The 19157-nt window shown below is 34.1% G+C and overlaps 7 protein-coding genes and 3 pseudogenes across 10 annotated transcripts, besides 1 other annotated feature; 6 read left to right on the top strand and 4 right to left on the bottom strand.

Moving 5' to 3' along the window:
* Positions 1-449: 449 nt before the first annotated feature.
* TVAGG3_0691780 (uncharacterized protein) lies at positions 450-2323 on the bottom strand (the record flags this gene model as incomplete). The annotated part of the gene is made up of 1 exon (XM_001298877.1): positions 550-2211. One exon carries the CDS (start codon positions 2209-2211, stop codon positions 550-552), a length of 1662 nt encoding a protein of 553 aa, XP_001298878.1.
* Positions 2324-5403: 3080 nt separating this feature from the next.
* Positions 5404-6140, bottom strand: TVAGG3_0691770 (uncharacterized protein; the record flags this gene model as incomplete). Its single annotated transcript, XM_001298879.2, has 1 exon — positions 5524-6129. One exon carries the CDS (start codon positions 6127-6129, stop codon positions 5524-5526), a length of 606 nt encoding a protein of 201 aa, XP_001298880.1.
* A 2936-nt stretch (positions 6141-9076) lies between these two features.
* TVAGG3_0691760 (DDE endonuclease family) lies at positions 9077-9776 on the top strand (the record flags this gene model as incomplete). The annotated part of the gene is made up of 1 exon (XM_001298881.1): positions 9077-9776. A coding segment is annotated over one exon (700 nt), but the record flags the coding sequence as incomplete, so codon positions are not given.
* Positions 9777-10241: 465 nt separating this feature from the next.
* Positions 10242-19157: part of a mobile genetic element that runs on past the window's edge.
* Positions 11535-12110, bottom strand: TVAGG3_0691750 (uncharacterized protein; the record flags this gene model as incomplete). Its single annotated transcript, XM_051243063.1, has 1 exon — positions 11535-12110. The coding sequence occupies one exon, from the start codon at positions 12108-12110 to the stop codon at positions 11535-11537; it is 576 nt and encodes a 191-aa protein (XP_051089650.1).
* TVAGG3_0691740 (protein of unknown function, DUF4106 family) lies at positions 12891-13319 on the top strand (the record flags this gene model as incomplete). Its single annotated transcript, XM_051243062.1, has 1 exon — positions 12891-13319. A coding segment is annotated over one exon (429 nt), but the record flags the coding sequence as incomplete, so codon positions are not given.
* TVAGG3_0691730 lies at positions 13840-14357 on the top strand (annotated as a pseudogene). The gene has a single exon. A coding segment is annotated over exon 1 (518 nt).
* TVAGG3_0691720 (uncharacterized protein) lies at positions 14621-15151 on the bottom strand (the record flags this gene model as incomplete). Its single annotated transcript, XM_051243061.1, has 1 exon — positions 14621-15151. One exon carries the CDS (start codon positions 15149-15151, stop codon positions 14621-14623), a length of 531 nt encoding a protein of 176 aa, XP_051089648.1.
* On the top strand, positions 16690-17315 carry TVAGG3_0691710 (annotated as a pseudogene). Its single transcript has one exon. A coding segment is annotated over exon 1 (626 nt).
* Positions 17483-17797, top strand: TVAGG3_0691700 (phage tail repeat-like family; the record flags this gene model as incomplete). The annotated part of the gene is made up of 1 exon (XM_051243060.1): positions 17483-17797. The coding sequence occupies one exon, from the start codon at positions 17483-17485 to the stop codon at positions 17795-17797; it is 315 nt and encodes a 104-aa protein (XP_051089647.1).
* Positions 18031-19115, top strand: TVAGG3_0691690 (annotated as a pseudogene). Its single transcript has one exon. A coding segment is annotated over exon 1 (1085 nt).

The following is a 19157-nucleotide window of genomic DNA, read 5'->3' as shown; positions in this document are numbered from 1 at the left end:
AAATATTCTTTATCATTATATTTATACCTCATTAGCTTATTTTGGCTTTCATATTCATTTAATAATTCACAATCTTCATTTTTAAATTGAAGTTTAACCCATTCAGGATTTAAATGATGTTTAATTAATCGCGGAATATCTGACATCATCTATATATAGCTTCTTTTATAAAAGATAAAAAAATAAATTATTTTAAAATTAATGTTAATTTTTTAATGATTTATAAATAAATATATTTTAATGCATCGTCTATATATAGATGTAACAAAAAAAGTCACACAACCCTTCAACATATACTACTTGGATTATATAAATTCTTGGATTAAAGATACGCTAAAAACTTCTTCTAATAAACCAACCAAAGGATATTCACCATTTAATTACCAAAATTATCTATATTTCCAACTACATTTAAATATCAAATCATAATAACAAGAATAAACAATACCATATAATGTTATGACCTTAAAATCGTAAGAATTAATAATAAACAAAAATAAATAATTTATTTTATAAAAAAATTATATACAACCTATGAAAAATAATGAATTAAATGTTTGCAATAGCTGATGCTATCTCACCAAACTTCTTCAGAAGTAAGTTATTGCTACCATCAGAATCAACTTTCAATTCTTCAATGATTTCTGATCTTCTGCCACTTTCACTTGGCACAGCAATGACAGGAATATCCATTCCAATGAACTGTTCCTTGATAGATCTAATTGATTTCCAAAGATCGTTTTCCAAACCTTTGTCTAAGACTTCGAACGACATCATTGCATTATCTGGCTCTTCTCCAATGATTTCTCTCCAATCACTTCTCTTTACATCGCCTCCAACAAAGATATAAATTGTATAATCGATAAGGATCAAAAGAATAGATAAATTCGAGATTATCTCTTCAGAAACGAATTGTGGAACTCTCAATGTAGGCTTGATTTGTAATAAAAACGGTCTACACGATAAAACTCGATTAATCGAGTTAATTTGGTATCTAAAATACGAAGAGAAATGAGGAGCATATATTAACTGTGATGGAAATTCAATTACTGATGTATTTCTCGTGTACTCCTTAATGATATTCGTATAAGGTGAATTATTCAACGAAATTAAGAAGGGAACGAGCTGGGAATTAGAAAGGAAGTTATGTAATCCTTCTACAGGTTTCAAAGAAAATGTAGAAATAAAAGAAAACCCGGCTCTTTCAACAATAATTTGAATTGTTTTTTCAGTTAATGAGGAAATACTCATTCCATTGATAACAGAATAGAATCCTGGTGCTGTAAGATGCATATTATTGTTTTCTATGCTGGTTCCAACTGCTTTCAATGTTATTTTATTAACATGAGTTATATAATCAGGTAAAGAGTGATGATGAGGCAGGAAAAGCCCTCCTGTTAATGGACACATGCTTCTACATTTGCATCTGAAACTATTGGTCGAAAGAACGCTTAATGTTGCGTTTTTAAGATCAAAATATTCTGGACATGTATGAGGAAGCTCGTTAACTATGATAATATGACGAGCTATTTCTGTATTTGGTATCGCTGTATTGATACATGCTAAAATTTCATTGAAATTCGATTTTCTGATTTCGGATTTTGGAAATTGAGTTGGAGCCTGCTGTAAATCGCTTAAAATAATGGATGGTGGCATTTCAGAGTCAAAGCACTCCAGGAGTTGATAACCATTCTTTGCTTTGGCCAAAAATGTTAAGTGATCTGAATATGAACAAAGAACAAATTTCTGTTTGAATGACATAATCTTGTCATAAAACGCAGGGTTAACATCACCAACTAGTACAAATATGTAGATTCCTTCTTGATGGTGATTTGGAATGCAAATATGAGAATTTTGACAGGAAACAGGGTGTTCACAGAATGGGCATGATGCTGGGATAGTATTATTAAACGATTCTTGGACTAAATATGCTCCACACTTTGGGCATTGTGGAGGAGCTTGATCTAATTGATGAAATTGTGTACTATAAATATTAACTAGGAATGGAAATGTTAGTTTCGAAACTGTGGATGTTGGATTCTTCAATAAACTATCAGTTAATCCTATCACTGGGTCGTTTTTGAGCAAAACTGGTTTCCTGATCACAGGAACACTTTCTTTATATACTAAACAGTTAAATGACTGAACTTTAAACTTGATGGCTACATCACCCTTAAGTTCAATCTGCTCACTTTCGTTGAAATCTTCCATGAATTATAAAATATGAATTCAAGAAATTTTTTATGAAAAAAATTTTTCATGATCGGAAAATTGAAAGCCATGATCGAGTTGAAAAACACAATATTGTTTATTATCCAATATCATTTACATTTTTTCGTTCTTGAAAAATTTTACATTTTTTCATTTAAAATTTAACCTCGCTGGGAAGACACTCACATTAATGAAATAGCAGCATCGATATTTGAATTATCATTACCTACACGAAGTCTATTTCCTCGTATACTATTTATAAAAAGACAAGATATTGCTACAATTCAATTTAGAAATTTGTATTGTTATTCCAAATTACATAGATCCATTTCTTTAACACAAGTTATAATTGAGAATAATTACAGTTTTGAAAGTGTCTGACTACTTTATGATGCTGATATAAGAATAGATTAAATATTATATGAGCAAATACTACTATAAAATGATGTGCTTGCTGTATATCAAAAATTTGACAAATAGAACTTATAGCTGAGCATTTTAATAAAATTCGTATGAATTGATTTTTTATTGATTGCAATATTCTAAAATCAGTTAAAGTATAAACTTTATTTTCAAAAGCATATCGATAATCAATAATATTAGTTCTGTATTCATTTCATCTGTTTGTAAATGATCATATTCTAAAAGAACGATGAATTGTTTTTGAGTTTTCTTCCATGATGCTTGTTGCTCTTTTTAATTCCATTATTAAAAGCGATGAATGATTTGAAAATTTTAGAAGGGTAATATCAAAGGGTAAATTCCAAAATCTGAGTATGCAAAATGAAGTAAAAGAACCTGAGCAAAAAATAGAAGAAAAGCCAGTTGAGATCGACACAACCAATCAAAAAGAGTCAGAAAACGATTCTATCCAAGAAAATACTGTCAAAATCAATCCAATTACAATACCTCCACGTCCATTCTCAACTAACTCAAATTACACTCCAATACCGTTTACAGGATACATACTTCCGAGACCGAACAGCAGGATCATCCCACAGCTCACTGAAATAGGTGGTAATTTTGTTGTACAACCTAATGATCCTTACATGGCAAAAGATCCACCAGCTCCGTATATGTACTTCGATATGAACAAGACTCCATACTTTATACGTTGCCCATGCGAGCAAACACATAAAAATGGAGTTTTGGTATGTTGCTCAAAATGCAACTTTTACTGCCATGGCGCTTGTGTTGGCATAGCCAGAGTTACGCCAGATACCAATTTCATATGTCCCTACTGTCAATATTTACCATTACGCTGCAGTTGTCGCAAAAACATGAAATTCGACGAACCTATCATAAAATGCGTGGCATGTGGATATTATGTTCACAAGTCATGCGCAAAACTACAATTCGGACGTAATCCACAGAACTTTGTCTGCCAATTTTGCGGATCTCGGCAATTTAAGCAACCATACTTCCAAATACCAGAAAAATCATTTTCACAAGATTTTACGAAAACAGTACCATCCAACACAGAAGAAATCATCAAGAAAATACCAGAAGGAGACTTCAGAACTATGATTACAGAAATGCTCGGTAGTTCTGAACTTTCTTACCATAAATCCATTACAATACTATTTAACCAGTTCGGAACAAACGCTTTCGACTACGGCCATGAGTTCTGGAAGATTTTTGTTTCTGCAATTTCGAGTATTTTTGAAATTCCTAAGCTAACTGTTATGGAAACCATGGATGAGATAGCTGTAAACTTTCTCTACAAGCCATTCCCTAAGCACAAACTCTATTCTATACCAGGTCTCGAGATATCAGATTCAATTCGCCAAAATGTCATGACAGAGCCACTTCCCAAGCTTCCTTCCATGCCATCTGCCGCCAACCTAGGCTTTACAAGCCATCACACTGTCTGCGCGATGGAAAATATCGATGATGGCGCTTTTATTTGCCAAATTCCAGGTTTATTGTGTCATCAAGACGAAATTCGAGCGGAAGAAGGTATTCCTCGCACCTGCATCACTATACAAGGCACTCCCGTTGCTATAGACATCTCACAGACCACAAGCAAATACGCATTGTACATAAGAAGAAGTTTCCATTTCAATTGTGTTGTAAAACTACAAATTGTCAATGGAAATGTCTGTGCAATGCTTTATGCTGCTAGATCAAGAGGTCCTATAACTGATGAGAGGTCTTCTTCGTCTGGTCCTGCTATAATGAAGGGAACAGAGCTCTTCCTTCCGTTCGATTCAGATCTGCCTTATCCGATTGAGAAAAAAGCGTGGAAAATAAAGAAAACGAAGCCTCCAACGAAAACAAGGCCAAAACCAAAACAGAAACAGAATAATAACACAAATAATAACCAGACAAAACCACCTCAACTAAAAATGTTGCAAAAGGAAGCGAAAGAAGCCAGAAAAATAAGAATTCACATGATCAAACAAATAAAATTTTGCCAAGTGTTAAATTGACACTTTTATCGTCATTCATGGAAGATGATTTACCTCCAATTCCGATTGTTATACAAGAAGAAGAAAATGAAGTTGATGCAAAAGTTTTGGCCCAAAAAAGACACTCAACACATCAGATTCGAAATATGTCTGATGCAGAATGAAATTTTATATATTTTTATTGAATAAATTGTTTTTTATATGCTTGTTTATTAACTGTTCATAAGTTCTTTTTCCTCCATATGAAATATTTGCAGCATGTAAAAGGAGAAGTTCGGCTATTTCTTTACTATTATTCCAATCTGCAATATGAAGAGCAGTTTCTCCACAATCACTTTTTTCATTGATATTTGCACAATGTGATAGGAAAAATTCGCAAATATAAATGGAATATTAAACATCGGTGTATAAACAAAGCATTTGTTTACATCATTAGTTTGATCGAAATAAATCAAAAATGCTTCAAGATGTGGAAATTAAAAACCGCTCTATGAGTGCTTTCTGAGACTCTGTTTGTCAGAAAGTATACATTTGTAAACTTTCTGACACTAACTTAGTGGATTTTTGTGTCAAAAAGTACTCAATTTTCCCCTCAAACGATGATTTTTAAAAAGCGCACAATTTTTGACGACCTTATACAAACAACAACTTAATAAATTTGTTAAGGGTACAAACACCACTTTCTGACATTTTCTATAATCTATCCCAAATTTCTCAGATAAAAAGTTAATATTTTTGGTGGGAAAAGTTAATATAAATCACTATAGAGTACATAATATGGTTTTTGAAAATATTTCACTAGTAAAATAAATATATATATTGACATTATGAGGGCACGTCAAAAAGTGGTAAGTGCACATTTAAAATCATATAAAAAGAAGACCAAATTGAAAACCCAATTTTAAGTATTATGTTTTAAAACGTATTCAAGTATTTTGACCAGAAGATCTAATCGATTAGTACTACTCTCTCCTGTTTCTGAATTACTAGATGGTTTCGCATTTCCATCTTTATTCAAGTGAAGTTCAAGTAAATATAATTTTGTTTCAATTGATTGTTCAGGAACTTTACAATCTTTCCTTTTTGAGAAACAAAAACCAGTGCCATTTTTGAATCTAAGATCCTTGTGACTGTAAGATAAATCTATTTGTTCTTCGAAATTTAGAACTTTCTTTTTTGTTTTATTAGGCGCTAACTGATTGGATTCTGTAGGTGTGGGTTGTTCGCTTGTTTGGTCATCTCCATTTTCAATGGCATTCTCATCCATATCATTATCTTGTGTTTCTTTAGCAAAGAACATGAAAACAAGGTTGTCTATGTTATTGAGTAAACGATCACCGCTTGCATCAAAAATTGTTAATACAGTGCCTGGACTATATTCATTTTCTTTCTTATCTGTTGATATCCATCGAATAACAACTTCTTGACTGGTTAGATCAAACTCGGCAAAAGATGATTCACCGAGTTGATCTTGCAGAGATTTCTTTATATCGGCATTTGAACTCATTATGAATTAATTTTCCATCAATTATAAAATAATTATTTGTTTTTCTGACAATAAATTATTTACGTGACAAAAAATTTAATAATTTTTTTTAATCTATGCTTTGTTCTGAAAATACCAAACAAACGTTCAAAATGATTTGCTCACCAAAGGTATTTTGCAGTACAATGCAAAAAATCCAATATACTAAACTAAAAAAGCGAAATCACGTATCAATTATTCCGGAAATCAAAGAACCAGAACCAACTCCACCACCAGAAACAAAGGAAGAGACAACACAGAATAGTGATCAGAAAATTACTGAAGCATCAAACGAAAATGCTGATTTTCTTGAAGTTTCAATCGATAATCAAACAAATCAGACAAATCCTCAAAATTCGGCGCAAACTAGCAATCCCCAGCAAATTCAAACTAATCCAACTCAAAATTCAGAGCAACATAAAGATAATGAGCAAATAAACATTCCAGCTTATACTTCTCCGATATCTAACAATCCTCAACAATCAGATAATACTAAAGCATACTTAAATCCTGCTAATCCATTCCAAAATGGACAAAATGCAGAAAAACCTACTCAACAAAACACCCAAAATCAACCTACAAATGAAGGAACAAAGAATACAAGCCAAAATGCAGAAAAAATACAAAATGACCAAAATAATCAAAATACTTCAGGAAATATTCAAAACCCAAGCCAAAACATTTCAGAAAATAAAGACAAAGACAAAACTACTCAAAACACTTCAGAAAATGCTCCAAATCAAAATAATAATAATTTTGACCAAATTATTCAAAATCCTGTTCCAAACCCTGCAAATCCAGGTGACATATCTATTGGCCAAGGTGATTTTGCAAATCCTGCCAATTCATTCCCAGAAGTAGAAATTTCAGAAAATCCTACTCAACAAAACCCTCAAAATCAGCCTACAAATGAAGAAGCAAAGAATGCAACACAAAATACAGAAAATGTCCAAGAAAAACCAACACATCAAGAAATACAAAACAATCAGCCTCAAAACACTTCAGAAAATGCTAAAAAACCAAGTCAAATTATTTCAGAGAATAAAGATAAAGCCCAAACAACTCAAACTACTTCAGAAAATGCTCAAAATCAAAATAATAATAATTTTGGTCAAATTATGCAAAATCCGGTACCAAACCTGCTAATCCAGGTACTATAACGATTGGACAGGTAATTTATCAAATCCAGCTAATCCATTTATTAATCAACAGAATTTGCCTCAGAATAACAACAACAATCAACAACAGAACGAACAAAAGCCTCCAGATCCGAATTTGGCTCAATTTGGCCAGAACAAACCTATTCAAATTCAAAATGTTACAAAACCACCAGAAAATGCACAGAAACAGACCCCACAAAATCAGGATCCAGCCCTGCAACCGTTTCCAGGTGTCAAATTCAAGAGTATTAGAGTTGGAATTAAATATCAGGAAGATGATCAAATTGTATCAGTTCTTGCCAGAAATTCTAAAGATACATGGCAAGTTCTCATTTCTTTAGTCAACAAAGCTTCAAATATTGATGAAATTATGGAAGAAATTTGGAATTTCATTGAAGATTCGTTAACATTTGCTCCTGAGAACCAGCATCCATCTATTATCTTTCAATTCACCATTCTGGTCAATTATCTTTGTACAATTTATCCGGAATTTTTTGATCGTTTGTTTGAAGACCTTTCACAAGAAATTCAGAGCCTCAAAGATACAAAATATGAAAAGGAGCAAACATATTGCCACTATTACGTTGCATATCTGTTGAATTTGTTATTTGCCAATCCGGATAGAGCCATAAGATATGGAGTACCATATATAAAGAGAATATTAACTGGAGAGCAGAATTACGTTGTTGCTTCTCATTCAATTATTTACATTTATGAATGTTCTCCAACTCTCTCGGCAATCGATCCTACAGCACATGATGAGATCATCCAATTGATTAAAAGACATATGGAAATAATCAAAAATATGCCACGAGAAGGAAAATTAAAATATTTTTATTCAAATCTATGTACAGTTATGAATAACTCTAATTTCTGCTTTGCTCCAAAAGATAATACGGTATTCAACAAATATTTTTATTGGATACAATAATTGTTCGATATAATAAAATTTTTTCTTTTTTTGATAAGAAATTGTTTCTATTTTTCATAAATATTGATATAAAACTTACTTTTAAGAATTCCTAATGCTACAAATTCCTATATTATAACAAAATAACAAAAAATCTAATCGGAATATCAAATAATTATAGCTTTTTTATAAATTTGAAATCACATTCGAAATTGCCTTCAAATGGTATGATATGCACTTTATGATATTTCTACATTTATGCCGAGATTTTAATGGCACATTTATCTTTATGTCTGACATCTTAAATAAAGCATATATAATTACCAAAAATTAATAGAAAGCACTTTAATAAATTCAAATAGTATAAACACCCACATTTGAAATTTTCAAAGCAATTATCAAGAAGGAACAGTGTAGATACCAAACCATCTCAATGTCTATATGTGACATATACTTGTGTATCAATATGCTTGAAAACATATGGCAACAAAACAAAGATCAATAGACATCATTACATATAGTCAAAAAATCTATATTCTTGATAATAACATAGTTAATCTATCCACGTTAGTTCTTGTTTTTCAAATGTTAAGCACTCTAAACAGATCAATTGCTTCAATAGCAATAGATACCGTAGGTTGAATAGCCCGAGACCAATTTCAAAGGTCGTGTACCAATAAAAAATTTTGAATCAATTTACACAACGTGCCCATTTTACTCACTCAATATTTGAGAAAATAATTCAATTTTGAGAAGAATGGTCCTCTGCGTTTTGAGTGAGTGATGAAAAAAAATCTCAGAAAAATTGAATGAGTTTTTATGGCCATGAACCAAATTTGTGAAGTTCCCGTTTAAAAAAATGCAACCAAGAACACGAATTCCCGAGTTTGCAGAATTAGAAAACTATAAAAATCTTGGGCTATTGACCCAGATGCAACTCGATTTACTCTATCGAAGAGTAAATGGCGAGTCTTATCAACAAATACGGAATGTTTACTCAATTTCAAAGACGACAGTAGCACGCGCAATCATGCGCACTGCTACTTGTCGTTCATGGACAAAAGGTCAGTCAGGGGGTGGTATGACCCTTTTGTCACTACCAGATGAAATGCAGTTCAAAAAACTTGTTCAAGAGATGGCAGACGACTTGAACTGTATTACAACATCAATGGCCATTGCTGTCTGTACGGAATTACAAAATAGGAGATTAAAATTTGCGGCGCGGGTACTAATCGCTGCAAGATGCCCGCATCTTCTAGCGAAGCTCGATGATTACTGCCCATCGCCATCCCGTGGCTGGCTTAATCATATCGCCACAAGATTGTCAATTCGGATTGTGAGCTCCCAAACTATTGATATGCTCCGACGCTCTACCTGTGACGCAAACCATATTCGCCAATTTTTCCTCTCCAAGCATAGATACTTTGCCCGCAGGAAGAAGTTTATTGCGAATATGGACGAGACAATGCTCTATTCCAAACGTCGCTATAAAGTTCTTACTGCTGGCCGGAATCGCCCAGTTCGCGCTGAAAAGTCTCAGCTTCCACATCTTACAGGGGTCTGTACCATCTTTGCAGATGGTACAACTATGAAGCCAATGGTGATACTTCCACAAAAGAAGACCCTTGATGCGGAATTGGAAGATCTGGACGCTTTTTTGTTCGCTCCGAGAGTGGATGGATGAACAAATACCTTTTTATGGTATACTGTATCATGTTCATCTGCAAAGTACAGGAGAAAAGGTCTCAAATGAATGTGTTTGATGCCCAGGTACCTTTTCTCCTAATTGTAGATGGTCATCCATCCAGGCTCTCTTTCTTGGCCGTTCGCCTCTTGAGCGCCTTCAATATCGAGCTTCTTGTTCTCCCAGGCCATACATCTCATATCTTACAACCTCTTGATGTTGGGATTTTTTCTCCCTTGAAGGCCCAATTCAAGAAGTTGTTTGATATGGCAGTTAGTATACAAGTCTTGGGTACGGCGGCACTGCGTTCCACCTTACCCAATACTTGTGAATTTGACACTTTACAAAGCTGCCAACCACTTCACCTCACTAACGAACTCACTAATGTAAAAAATAAACGTTCTCACTATCGTTCTCACTAACGACTTCACTAATGTTCTCATAAATTTTCCTCAATATCTTCATCATCAGTGTTAACCCTATTGTAGTCATACTTGAAGCCATAAACTTTCTCTAACTTCTTAACGTACAATTTACATAACTTACCTTCGTCATCGTATGGTTTAATGATATAACTATTTCTATCTTTATACACAGTCAATGAAAAGTCAACTGGTCTCGGATGTATTTGAAAGAACATGTTATACTCAGGAAGGAAGAATAAATGTTTAAATGTATGTTTGTTATACTGTGGAATTCGAATGAGTTGCTTTTGTTCTGTCATTTACATCCAAATAAAAATTTTCAGTAAAATAAAAAATAAACTTAAAATTAATGATATCACCACCCTCACACGTATGAAAACATAGCGCAAAAATATATTTAGGTGAAGTGGTGAGATCTCACCTCTTTTTTCACCTCTTTTTTCACCCTCTTGAATTCATTGTTTTATAACTCTCTTCCTTGGTTTCTTTTTAGTTGCTTTCTTCACGTCTGTCTCCAACTTGACTGTCTTTCTTCTTCGTCCGTAATGATACCAATTACTTCCACCAGTCAATGGGTCAAATGGTCTTTCGTAAGGGTTTCCATACATTCCATAGGGACCATACGGAAGAACTGCTGGTGGAGAAGAAACATTTTCTTTAGTTCCATCGACTCTATTTAAATGCATTGTTTCACCTTTCATCTGGTCATTAAAGTCTTTTGCGTGTTTTGCAAACTCATCGTCCTTTCCTAAAGCATTTTCTGACTCAGTCGCAACCAAATTGGATGCTTTATTTATGAGGCCTATTTTATTTAATCTTAACTTCTTTGCAACCCAGCCTCCAATCTTCCCTTTATTTGCATCTAATGTCTTCGAAACCCTTCCTCCACTCATTTTATTTACTGCGTCATAAGCTCCAAGTGCTTTTGCTCCAAATGCTAATGCTTTTGTTCCCATTGCGCCTAAAGCTGCCCAAGCTACCATTTACACCATATTAAAATCATCTCTCTTCAATATTATCTCATAAAAGTTCTCGTTACTGGAGAAAGTCAATGAAACATAAGCGTTCTCACGGGCTTCGCCCTCACCACTTTGCGGTCTATCTAACTTATTTCTTATATCATCTATACGCTTCAAAATGTCTGAACAATTGCTAACATCTTCTACAACAGTTATTTCATCATGAATGACCTTCAAGAACAAGCTCATTTAATATGCAATTAAAATCATCTCAATAATGAGTCCATCCTTTCCATCTTTAGGTAGCACAACATCTTTCATTGAAGAAGGTTCGACAAGTCTTATGTTAAACTTACTGACAAAGTTTGTTATACTATAATGCTTCGGCGGCGAATACATGTAGTTTGAAAGACATAATATAGATTCTTCAGCAAATTCACTTATACTGGATTTTATAACAATGTTCTCACGAGACCAAACGCCACCAATTGACAATCTTGTAAGCAATCCTGCTGAGCCTTCAACTGTAAACGTCGATGGTAACATTCCACGAAGGTCATCTATTGACATCGTTGAGTCACTGTATTTAAATATTTTCTTAAAGCAATCGTCATTATCTAACCATGCAATAGCTTTGAAGTTTTCATTCGAATATACATCTGCTTCATTAAATGTAAAACCTGACTTCTTTGCAGAGATGACTTTAAAATCTATTGAGTTTGTTTCAAAATTATATGCTATGGTAACTTCTGAAGGTAATGGATGTCCTTCCGCAGTCAGTTGTTCTCTCACTACCGTTTGAAGCTTTGTGTTAAAAACTTTCATGTCATCTCCTGTGTCTAGGTTCACATACACAGCAACAGGAAAACTATCTTGCTTCTTTGTTTCATCATTATACCTCAAAACATTAAAGTTCTTCAATAATATTGTTCTTCCTGCTGGAATACTTCGAACCTGTCTTATTTCAATAGCTTTCTCACCTCCTACATACTCTACCCAGTGTCTTGGATATTCATAAGTATACTGACTTTCTTGAATTTTGGTAGGTTTCATCATAACGTGTTCATAGTATATCTTTATACTCTTGTCAGTTAGACTCGGTGCTATGTTCTGAATATTTTGACTTGCATTTTTAATGGAGATAAAATGAAGCATTTAATACATGACGTAGATGAAGACATGAATGAAAGCAGTGAAAAGCTCAACAGTTCTCTTATTCTTCCTTTCAGTAAGGACTATGAGTTCTGTTCAAATGGTGTTTATTTCTATTGTGGAAAGATGGGTTCAGGTAAGACATTTAACCTCATTCGTCATATACTCATAACAGAGCGTTTAGGAAACGACTCTTACTATGACCAAATCATTATATCAGCAACTTCAGACTCTATGGACTCAACAGCGAAAACATTTATGTCAAAAGTTCAAGCCTCAGTCGTTAAAGTTCCAGACAGTGAACTCATTGAATTTCTTCAACGTTACATTCGACGTAAGAGAAAATATTATGCCATCGTAGAGTTCATACAGTCAGGAATGCAAAAGACTTCAGAAGAGATGGAAAGAATTATTGACAAACACCACTTACGTCAATACTCAGGAGTTTACGATATGAAACGACTTACAAACTACATTCTGTCAAAACTTTCAAAATACCCCTTCAAAAAGTATCCTTCAAACACTCTGCTCGTTTGTGACGACTTCGCCGGAAAAGGTTTAGTGTCAAAACCAGACTCACCATTAGCTAACATCATAACTAAAGTCAGACATTACCACTTAACTGTAGCAATACTTATGCAAACATGGCGTTTTCTTGCTTTAAACATAAAACGTCTCATAACTGACTTCGTTATCTTTCAAGGTTTCTCACGTTATGATATTGAACTCATTTGGAAACAGTCAGGTATAACATTACCTTTTGAAGAAATTTGGGAAGCATATAAGTCTCTCATCTCTCCTCGTTCATACCTTGAGATTCATATCATGACTAATACCATTAAAGTCAAAAATATTCCATGGGAACGACCAACATTGTTTTTAAATCTTATGCTTTAATTGACTGATGGTAAACAAATTCCATGCATCTCTGTCGCCATTTCTGTTAATATTTTTGCTGTCATTCATATCATCCACTTCCCCATCCGTTAGCTTTTGAGGATATGCGTTAGAATAGCTGTTCTTAAATGAAGGCTTTTCACCTTTGAGAGCATAAACTCTATAACTTTCTGCATACTTTATGTTTGAACCTCCTGAGCCATCATTGACATAAATTTTTATAGGCTTCCACCCTTTGTTCATGTTCCTGCTTCTTCCCTTAGCTCTTTTGTTCAGTAGTTCTGCATCCTTATACACAGCTCCTGTCTCAGTGAATTCAACAATATTTTCATTCGTTAGCTTTACATTCAAACCCTTGTCGAGTATATTGTTCATTTCATACATATAAAAGGTTTTTATTCTATATGAAATGAGAAGCAAATCCATCTTAGCTGGTGCCGTTAATGTTCCAATTGAACCAACATCAAATGTTGACTCACGAACGACAAACAATATTGTCATAAAGAACTATAGTTCGGAGTGTTTGAAAGAAAAAGAACCAGATTTAAGTCGGTGAATTTAAACACAGCTTCAAACGCTAACGCTACATCAGATGTTAAGTTAGAGTATCCACCACTGGACCAAATTCTTTCAAGAGAAGCCAACGACAATCCTTACACAAATGTTCAAACAAATCCTTCAGATAACGTAGACCATTACCTTCTTCAGTTATACCAAACAATTTTACTCAAAGACGATAAGAAGCTTTTGATAAATCTTATAAGCAAGAACCAAATAATTCTAACAAAGGAGGACCTTGAAAATGTTATCTCACGAATAACAGGGAAACAATGTGTCATTGACTATCTCGACCCTGAAATCGAATGCTGTGGTCAAACTCCACTATTCATGAAAATAGGTAACATCCGCATCATTGAAACACCAGGAACTACAGGAGTTGAGTTTAAGTATAAATATTCGAACGAGTTTACAAAACTTTCAACAGAATATAAACTTTGCTTGAAATATGTTTTAGTAAATTAAAGCAGTCAGGAGGGCTCTTTGAGCCCATCTTGGCGCTTTGCGCTGTCAGTCAAAAAAATTTCAAGTTAGCAATTTGTAATATCTATCCAAAACTTCTTCAACAGTATCGAACTCATCTTCATAATGCAAACCTAATCTTATTGACTTGGTGCAGTTTTCACTAACACAATATTTTTCTGTTCTCTTGACTGACATAACTAACTCATTTGTTTCATCAAACAGCAACAACCAAAGTTCATGACCTAAAATATAACATTCATACTTTATATTTTTAGCTCTGAGTTCTCTTGTAAGCTGTTGCATTTAATATTTTCTAAAAAGTCAACTTCAACAGTCATTCGCACTGGTGCCTTCAGTTCTACAGGCTCTCCTTGAAAGTCAACAAGTCTGAATTGCATGTCTTTCAAATTATGAGGACTAATGCGAACCCATTTACCTAAATGAGTTGCTATGACAGGAACGTTTGGAATGAACATTGAGTTTACTTCATAACAGAAAGACTTATATTCTACTGAACCTTTACTATTAACTCCTGAAATACCTGTGACATTAGCTATTTTTGACTCAATGTACAAACAATTGCCATAACATACGTATGGAACAGATTTCATCTCAATCGTTTTGTCAACACTTTTCAAAGGAAATGTCATATGGTATGCACCCAGAAGCAATTGTACTCTATGGCTCATTCGTGGTATCTTAAACTCTTTCTTGCTACTGAACTTCAATGTTCCCTCAGAAGAGAGTTCGACATCTATGTTGTCAATAGTTTCTTCATTTATGAGAGTATCCATGACTCCAGCAATTTTATCTATTCTATACTCTGCTCTGTTAGGAAATGTTATAAAACTTCTTTTGTCATCTATTTCAATCTCTATGAAATCTGTTTCATCTGTTATGACAAAAGTTGCGATAGTATTGAAGTCAACAACTCTGAAAGCAAGTGCTTCATTCTGAAGACCTAAGTTTGTTTGAAGCTTTACTGTCCCGTATTCGTTTGGGTCTGTACTTTGCAAATAGAACAACATTTTATTCTCATTAAAATATGACTATTGCTGCATATGCGTATGAAACAAATGAAGCAAGAAGAGCACATGAACTAGTAAACGAAAACTCAACTTTAACCATTGAAGGCAATGATTTAGTCATTGACGATGGAAAAACTAAAAAAGTCATTGATTTCGATACTTTTAACACTTATGACCCATTCATTACAACAAGCAAGGTTCCCATCATAAATGATGGAACGGTGCAATATATAAATTCTACAGTAGATGCCTCATTAGTGAAAGTACTGAATGTTCTCATTGAATTGTTAAAGAGCTTTCGATTTGACGACAACATTAAATGCCTAAAGAATTTAGTCATGAATGAGAAACAAATTCTCGGCGTTGCTGGTAGCAGCAATGATGTACACCTTATGACATTAGAATATTATAACGAACATAAAGATGAACTGAAAGGAGAGAAGGGTGACACTGGACCTCAAGGACCACAAGGAATACAAGGAGTACAAGGAGTACAAGGACCTCAAGGCGAAAACGGTTTGGATGGAAAGGATGGAAAGGATGGAAAAACTGCTAAATCATGGATATGGGACCTTATAAATACTGGTTTAACAGCTGCTTCATATGGAGTTCTTCAATACCAAATCGGAAAGATATGGGCGGTACTTGGTGAAGAAGCTTTAGATGACGTTAAAAATGCTTTGAACTTCATTTCAAATGGTTCGGATACTATTAAAACTTTATCTGGTTGGATGCAAGAAACAAGGAGTCAAATAGATACTGTAAGACGTATAGCAAACAATGCACGTACGGGATTGGATACTTTACGAGAAGCACAAAATACACTAAAGGAAGCAAATGATATTCTTGGCTCAGTATCAGACATGCATGAAGATTGGCTTAAAGGTATTGACAAATCTTTAAAAAATCACAGTCAGTCTATTGCTGACTACAAGAAAAGTATAGATTTTTTACATAGTGCTATGGACGTACATGATGGAAGCATAAGGAACTTACTTAATGCTAACAATAACTTACCAGGAACTATTAAAGCATTTATAAAATCCTTTGTAAAACCCGGTGCTCTAACATTTAGGTCTTTGAGAGCAAGAGCATTGAAGTCAGGAGATGCAGAAACTCCAACAGAACCACCAAAACCAACAGCTAATGAAATATTGTTCGAATATTTTCCAAGGTACTCTGTTCTCATTGCATACATTCAAGAAATACTTAAGAAAGCAGACTTGACTTTAGGAGATGATGAAAGTTCTGTATATCTTTCGTTCCAGTTTCAAATAGCAGAACTTTTGAGACAGATATGCTTAATGTATGACAACATCTCTGATTTCACAAGATATGATGACGACCATGACCCGAACACGGTGAAGAAGAAGTTTTACAAACATCCATTAAGACAGGAAAGGTTTTAACACAAAGTCTCATTATTGACACCAAAGATGGCGAAGTGGACGTTCTTCAAGAGCTGAAGAAAAATACTTCTTCGGGAGGTGGTGGTAGGCATGAACTTGAAATAAATGAGATAGAAGAGAAATTAGCCGAAAAAGCAGATAAAAACCATGTTCATTATATAAGTTCAGACGAACAGATTATAACGGACTACCATGGATATTTAACACGGGATGAAGAAGTGAAGACGGAAGACCCCAATGAAAGAAGATATAAATACATTCGTGCTAAAGGTTATGACATACACTGTACTGTACAGTATGATGTAGCTAAAGCACCAGAAGCATTTGGTTATACCGGTGAAATTTATGCCTCTACTTTCAATGTTAACGGTGTATTAGTTGAACCAAGATTTACTTTGAGAGTTAAGTCAAAAATAACGTTTGAAGATGCTATTAAAAGTAAAGCTGACAAAGTTGAACTCGAAGCAAATGAACAAAGTTTTGAAATCTCATTAAAACACAACATCTTCCGATATAAATGAACTTCAAACTTCTTTAGACAGTAAAGCCGACAAGAACCATACACATAAACCTTCACTACTGTTAGAGCAGACGACATAATATTGAACTATACCTTGGTTCAAGTGCACCTTTAGAGAATCCAAGTACAAGCGTAAAAGATACACTAAACTCCTTAAATAGTAAATGTATGAACATTGAAGGTCATGTCAGAAACTTTGAAACACATGAACTACCAGCAATGTTAGATAAGAAAGCAGACAAAACAGAGCTTCAAACATTAAAGACAGAAATACTTCAAACATTATATCCTATAGGTTCTATTTATACGTCAATGAACTCAACAAATCCAGAAGTAGTACTTGGTTTTGGTACATGGCAGCAGATTGTAGACAAATTCTTATACTGTGCTAACTCTTCAAAGCAAACAGGAGGTTCGAAGAAAATACTGAAGCAAACTTCCACCGCACACTCATACAAACGACAAACTTTCTGGCGACCATAGCCACTCATTAAGAGACCACCCATTATACAACTCAGAGTATGAAGCTGGCAATGACGTTTTATCTCCATCTTATAACAATGCAGCAAAAAAGACTTTTCGACAAACTGAACCAGGAGGAAATCATTCACATACTTTCACAACAAATCCAACAGGCTCGGGTGCAGATTATATGCCACCATTTGTGACTGTATTCGCATGGTACCGTCTTGAATAAACTCTTTAACTTTACATAAATGAGCTTGAAAGAAGTATTCGAACAACATCCATGGAGGTCATTTAAGAAGTTCAATGAAGCTGCAAAGAGTTCGGGATTTACTAACAGAGCTGAAGTGAAAAGGTTCTTTAACAAAAATGTTGTACATCAAACAAAAATAAACCCTTACGACTACTTTTTACCAATTTACTCCAACACTCCCGACGCATACCAATTTGACACTCTCATTCAAAGCAGAAAAGGAGGACATAAACCATTCCTCATCTTCATTAATGTTAACACTCGCAAAGCATATGCATATCCAATGAAGAACAAAGGAACTCGTGAAGTGTTAAGAGTTTTACAAAAGTTTGTAGCAGAACATAGCCCAAGTACTTTAACATCAGACCAAGACGGTGCTTACCTCAGCAATGAAATCACAGATTTTCTCATTAAACATAACATAACTCACTACACTACCGAAGACCATAACCATAACATACTCGGTATCATTAACCGCTTCATAAGGACTCTCAGAGATTTAAATCAAGAGCGAGACTTTACCGAAGAAACAATGAAACATTTTCTCGAAGTATATAATTCCTCAACACATTCTACAACAGGACATACACCAATTCAATGACACAACAACAAGAAGAAAAGTATATACAAAAGAAACTAAGTCAAACACAAAATATCAGAAATTCAAAACAATTTACCCTCATTCCTGGTACAAAAGTTCGTGTAGTTCTTGACGACAAACCGTTGACAAAGAAACGTTTAAGGTTAAGTCGAAATTATTATATCGTAGACTCTACGCAAGGTAATGGATATCTTATAAAAGCTGCCGACGACTCTATTGCGTTTTACCCTCGTCATAAATTAGTTGAAAGTAGTAATGGCAAACTTGCTGAAACCATTGACGAAGCAAAGCGAGGAGTGGTTATTGAAATACTTGGCTATAACACAAACGATGACACTTATAAAGTAAGATATGAAGGAGGCGTTGAAGATGTTATATCATCTAAGAACTTGAGAGAGTCGAAGCCAACACATCTGGGACCATTAGAGCGGGAGTACTGGAAAGACAAAAATATGCCAGAAAGAATAAGAAAATTCTTCTAAACTTTTTCATTAGATGTAAATCAGACAAAAATATATTTTTGC

The sequence above is a fragment of the Trichomonas vaginalis genome, chromosome III (genome assembly GCF_026262505.1).
Source record: "Trichomonas vaginalis G3 chromosome III, whole genome shotgun sequence".
NCBI classification, from domain to species: Eukaryota; Parabasalia; order Trichomonadida; family Trichomonadidae; genus Trichomonas; species Trichomonas vaginalis.
The sequence above is the reverse complement of the archived record's forward strand: the minus strand, read 5'-3'. Positions and strand labels throughout refer to the sequence as shown.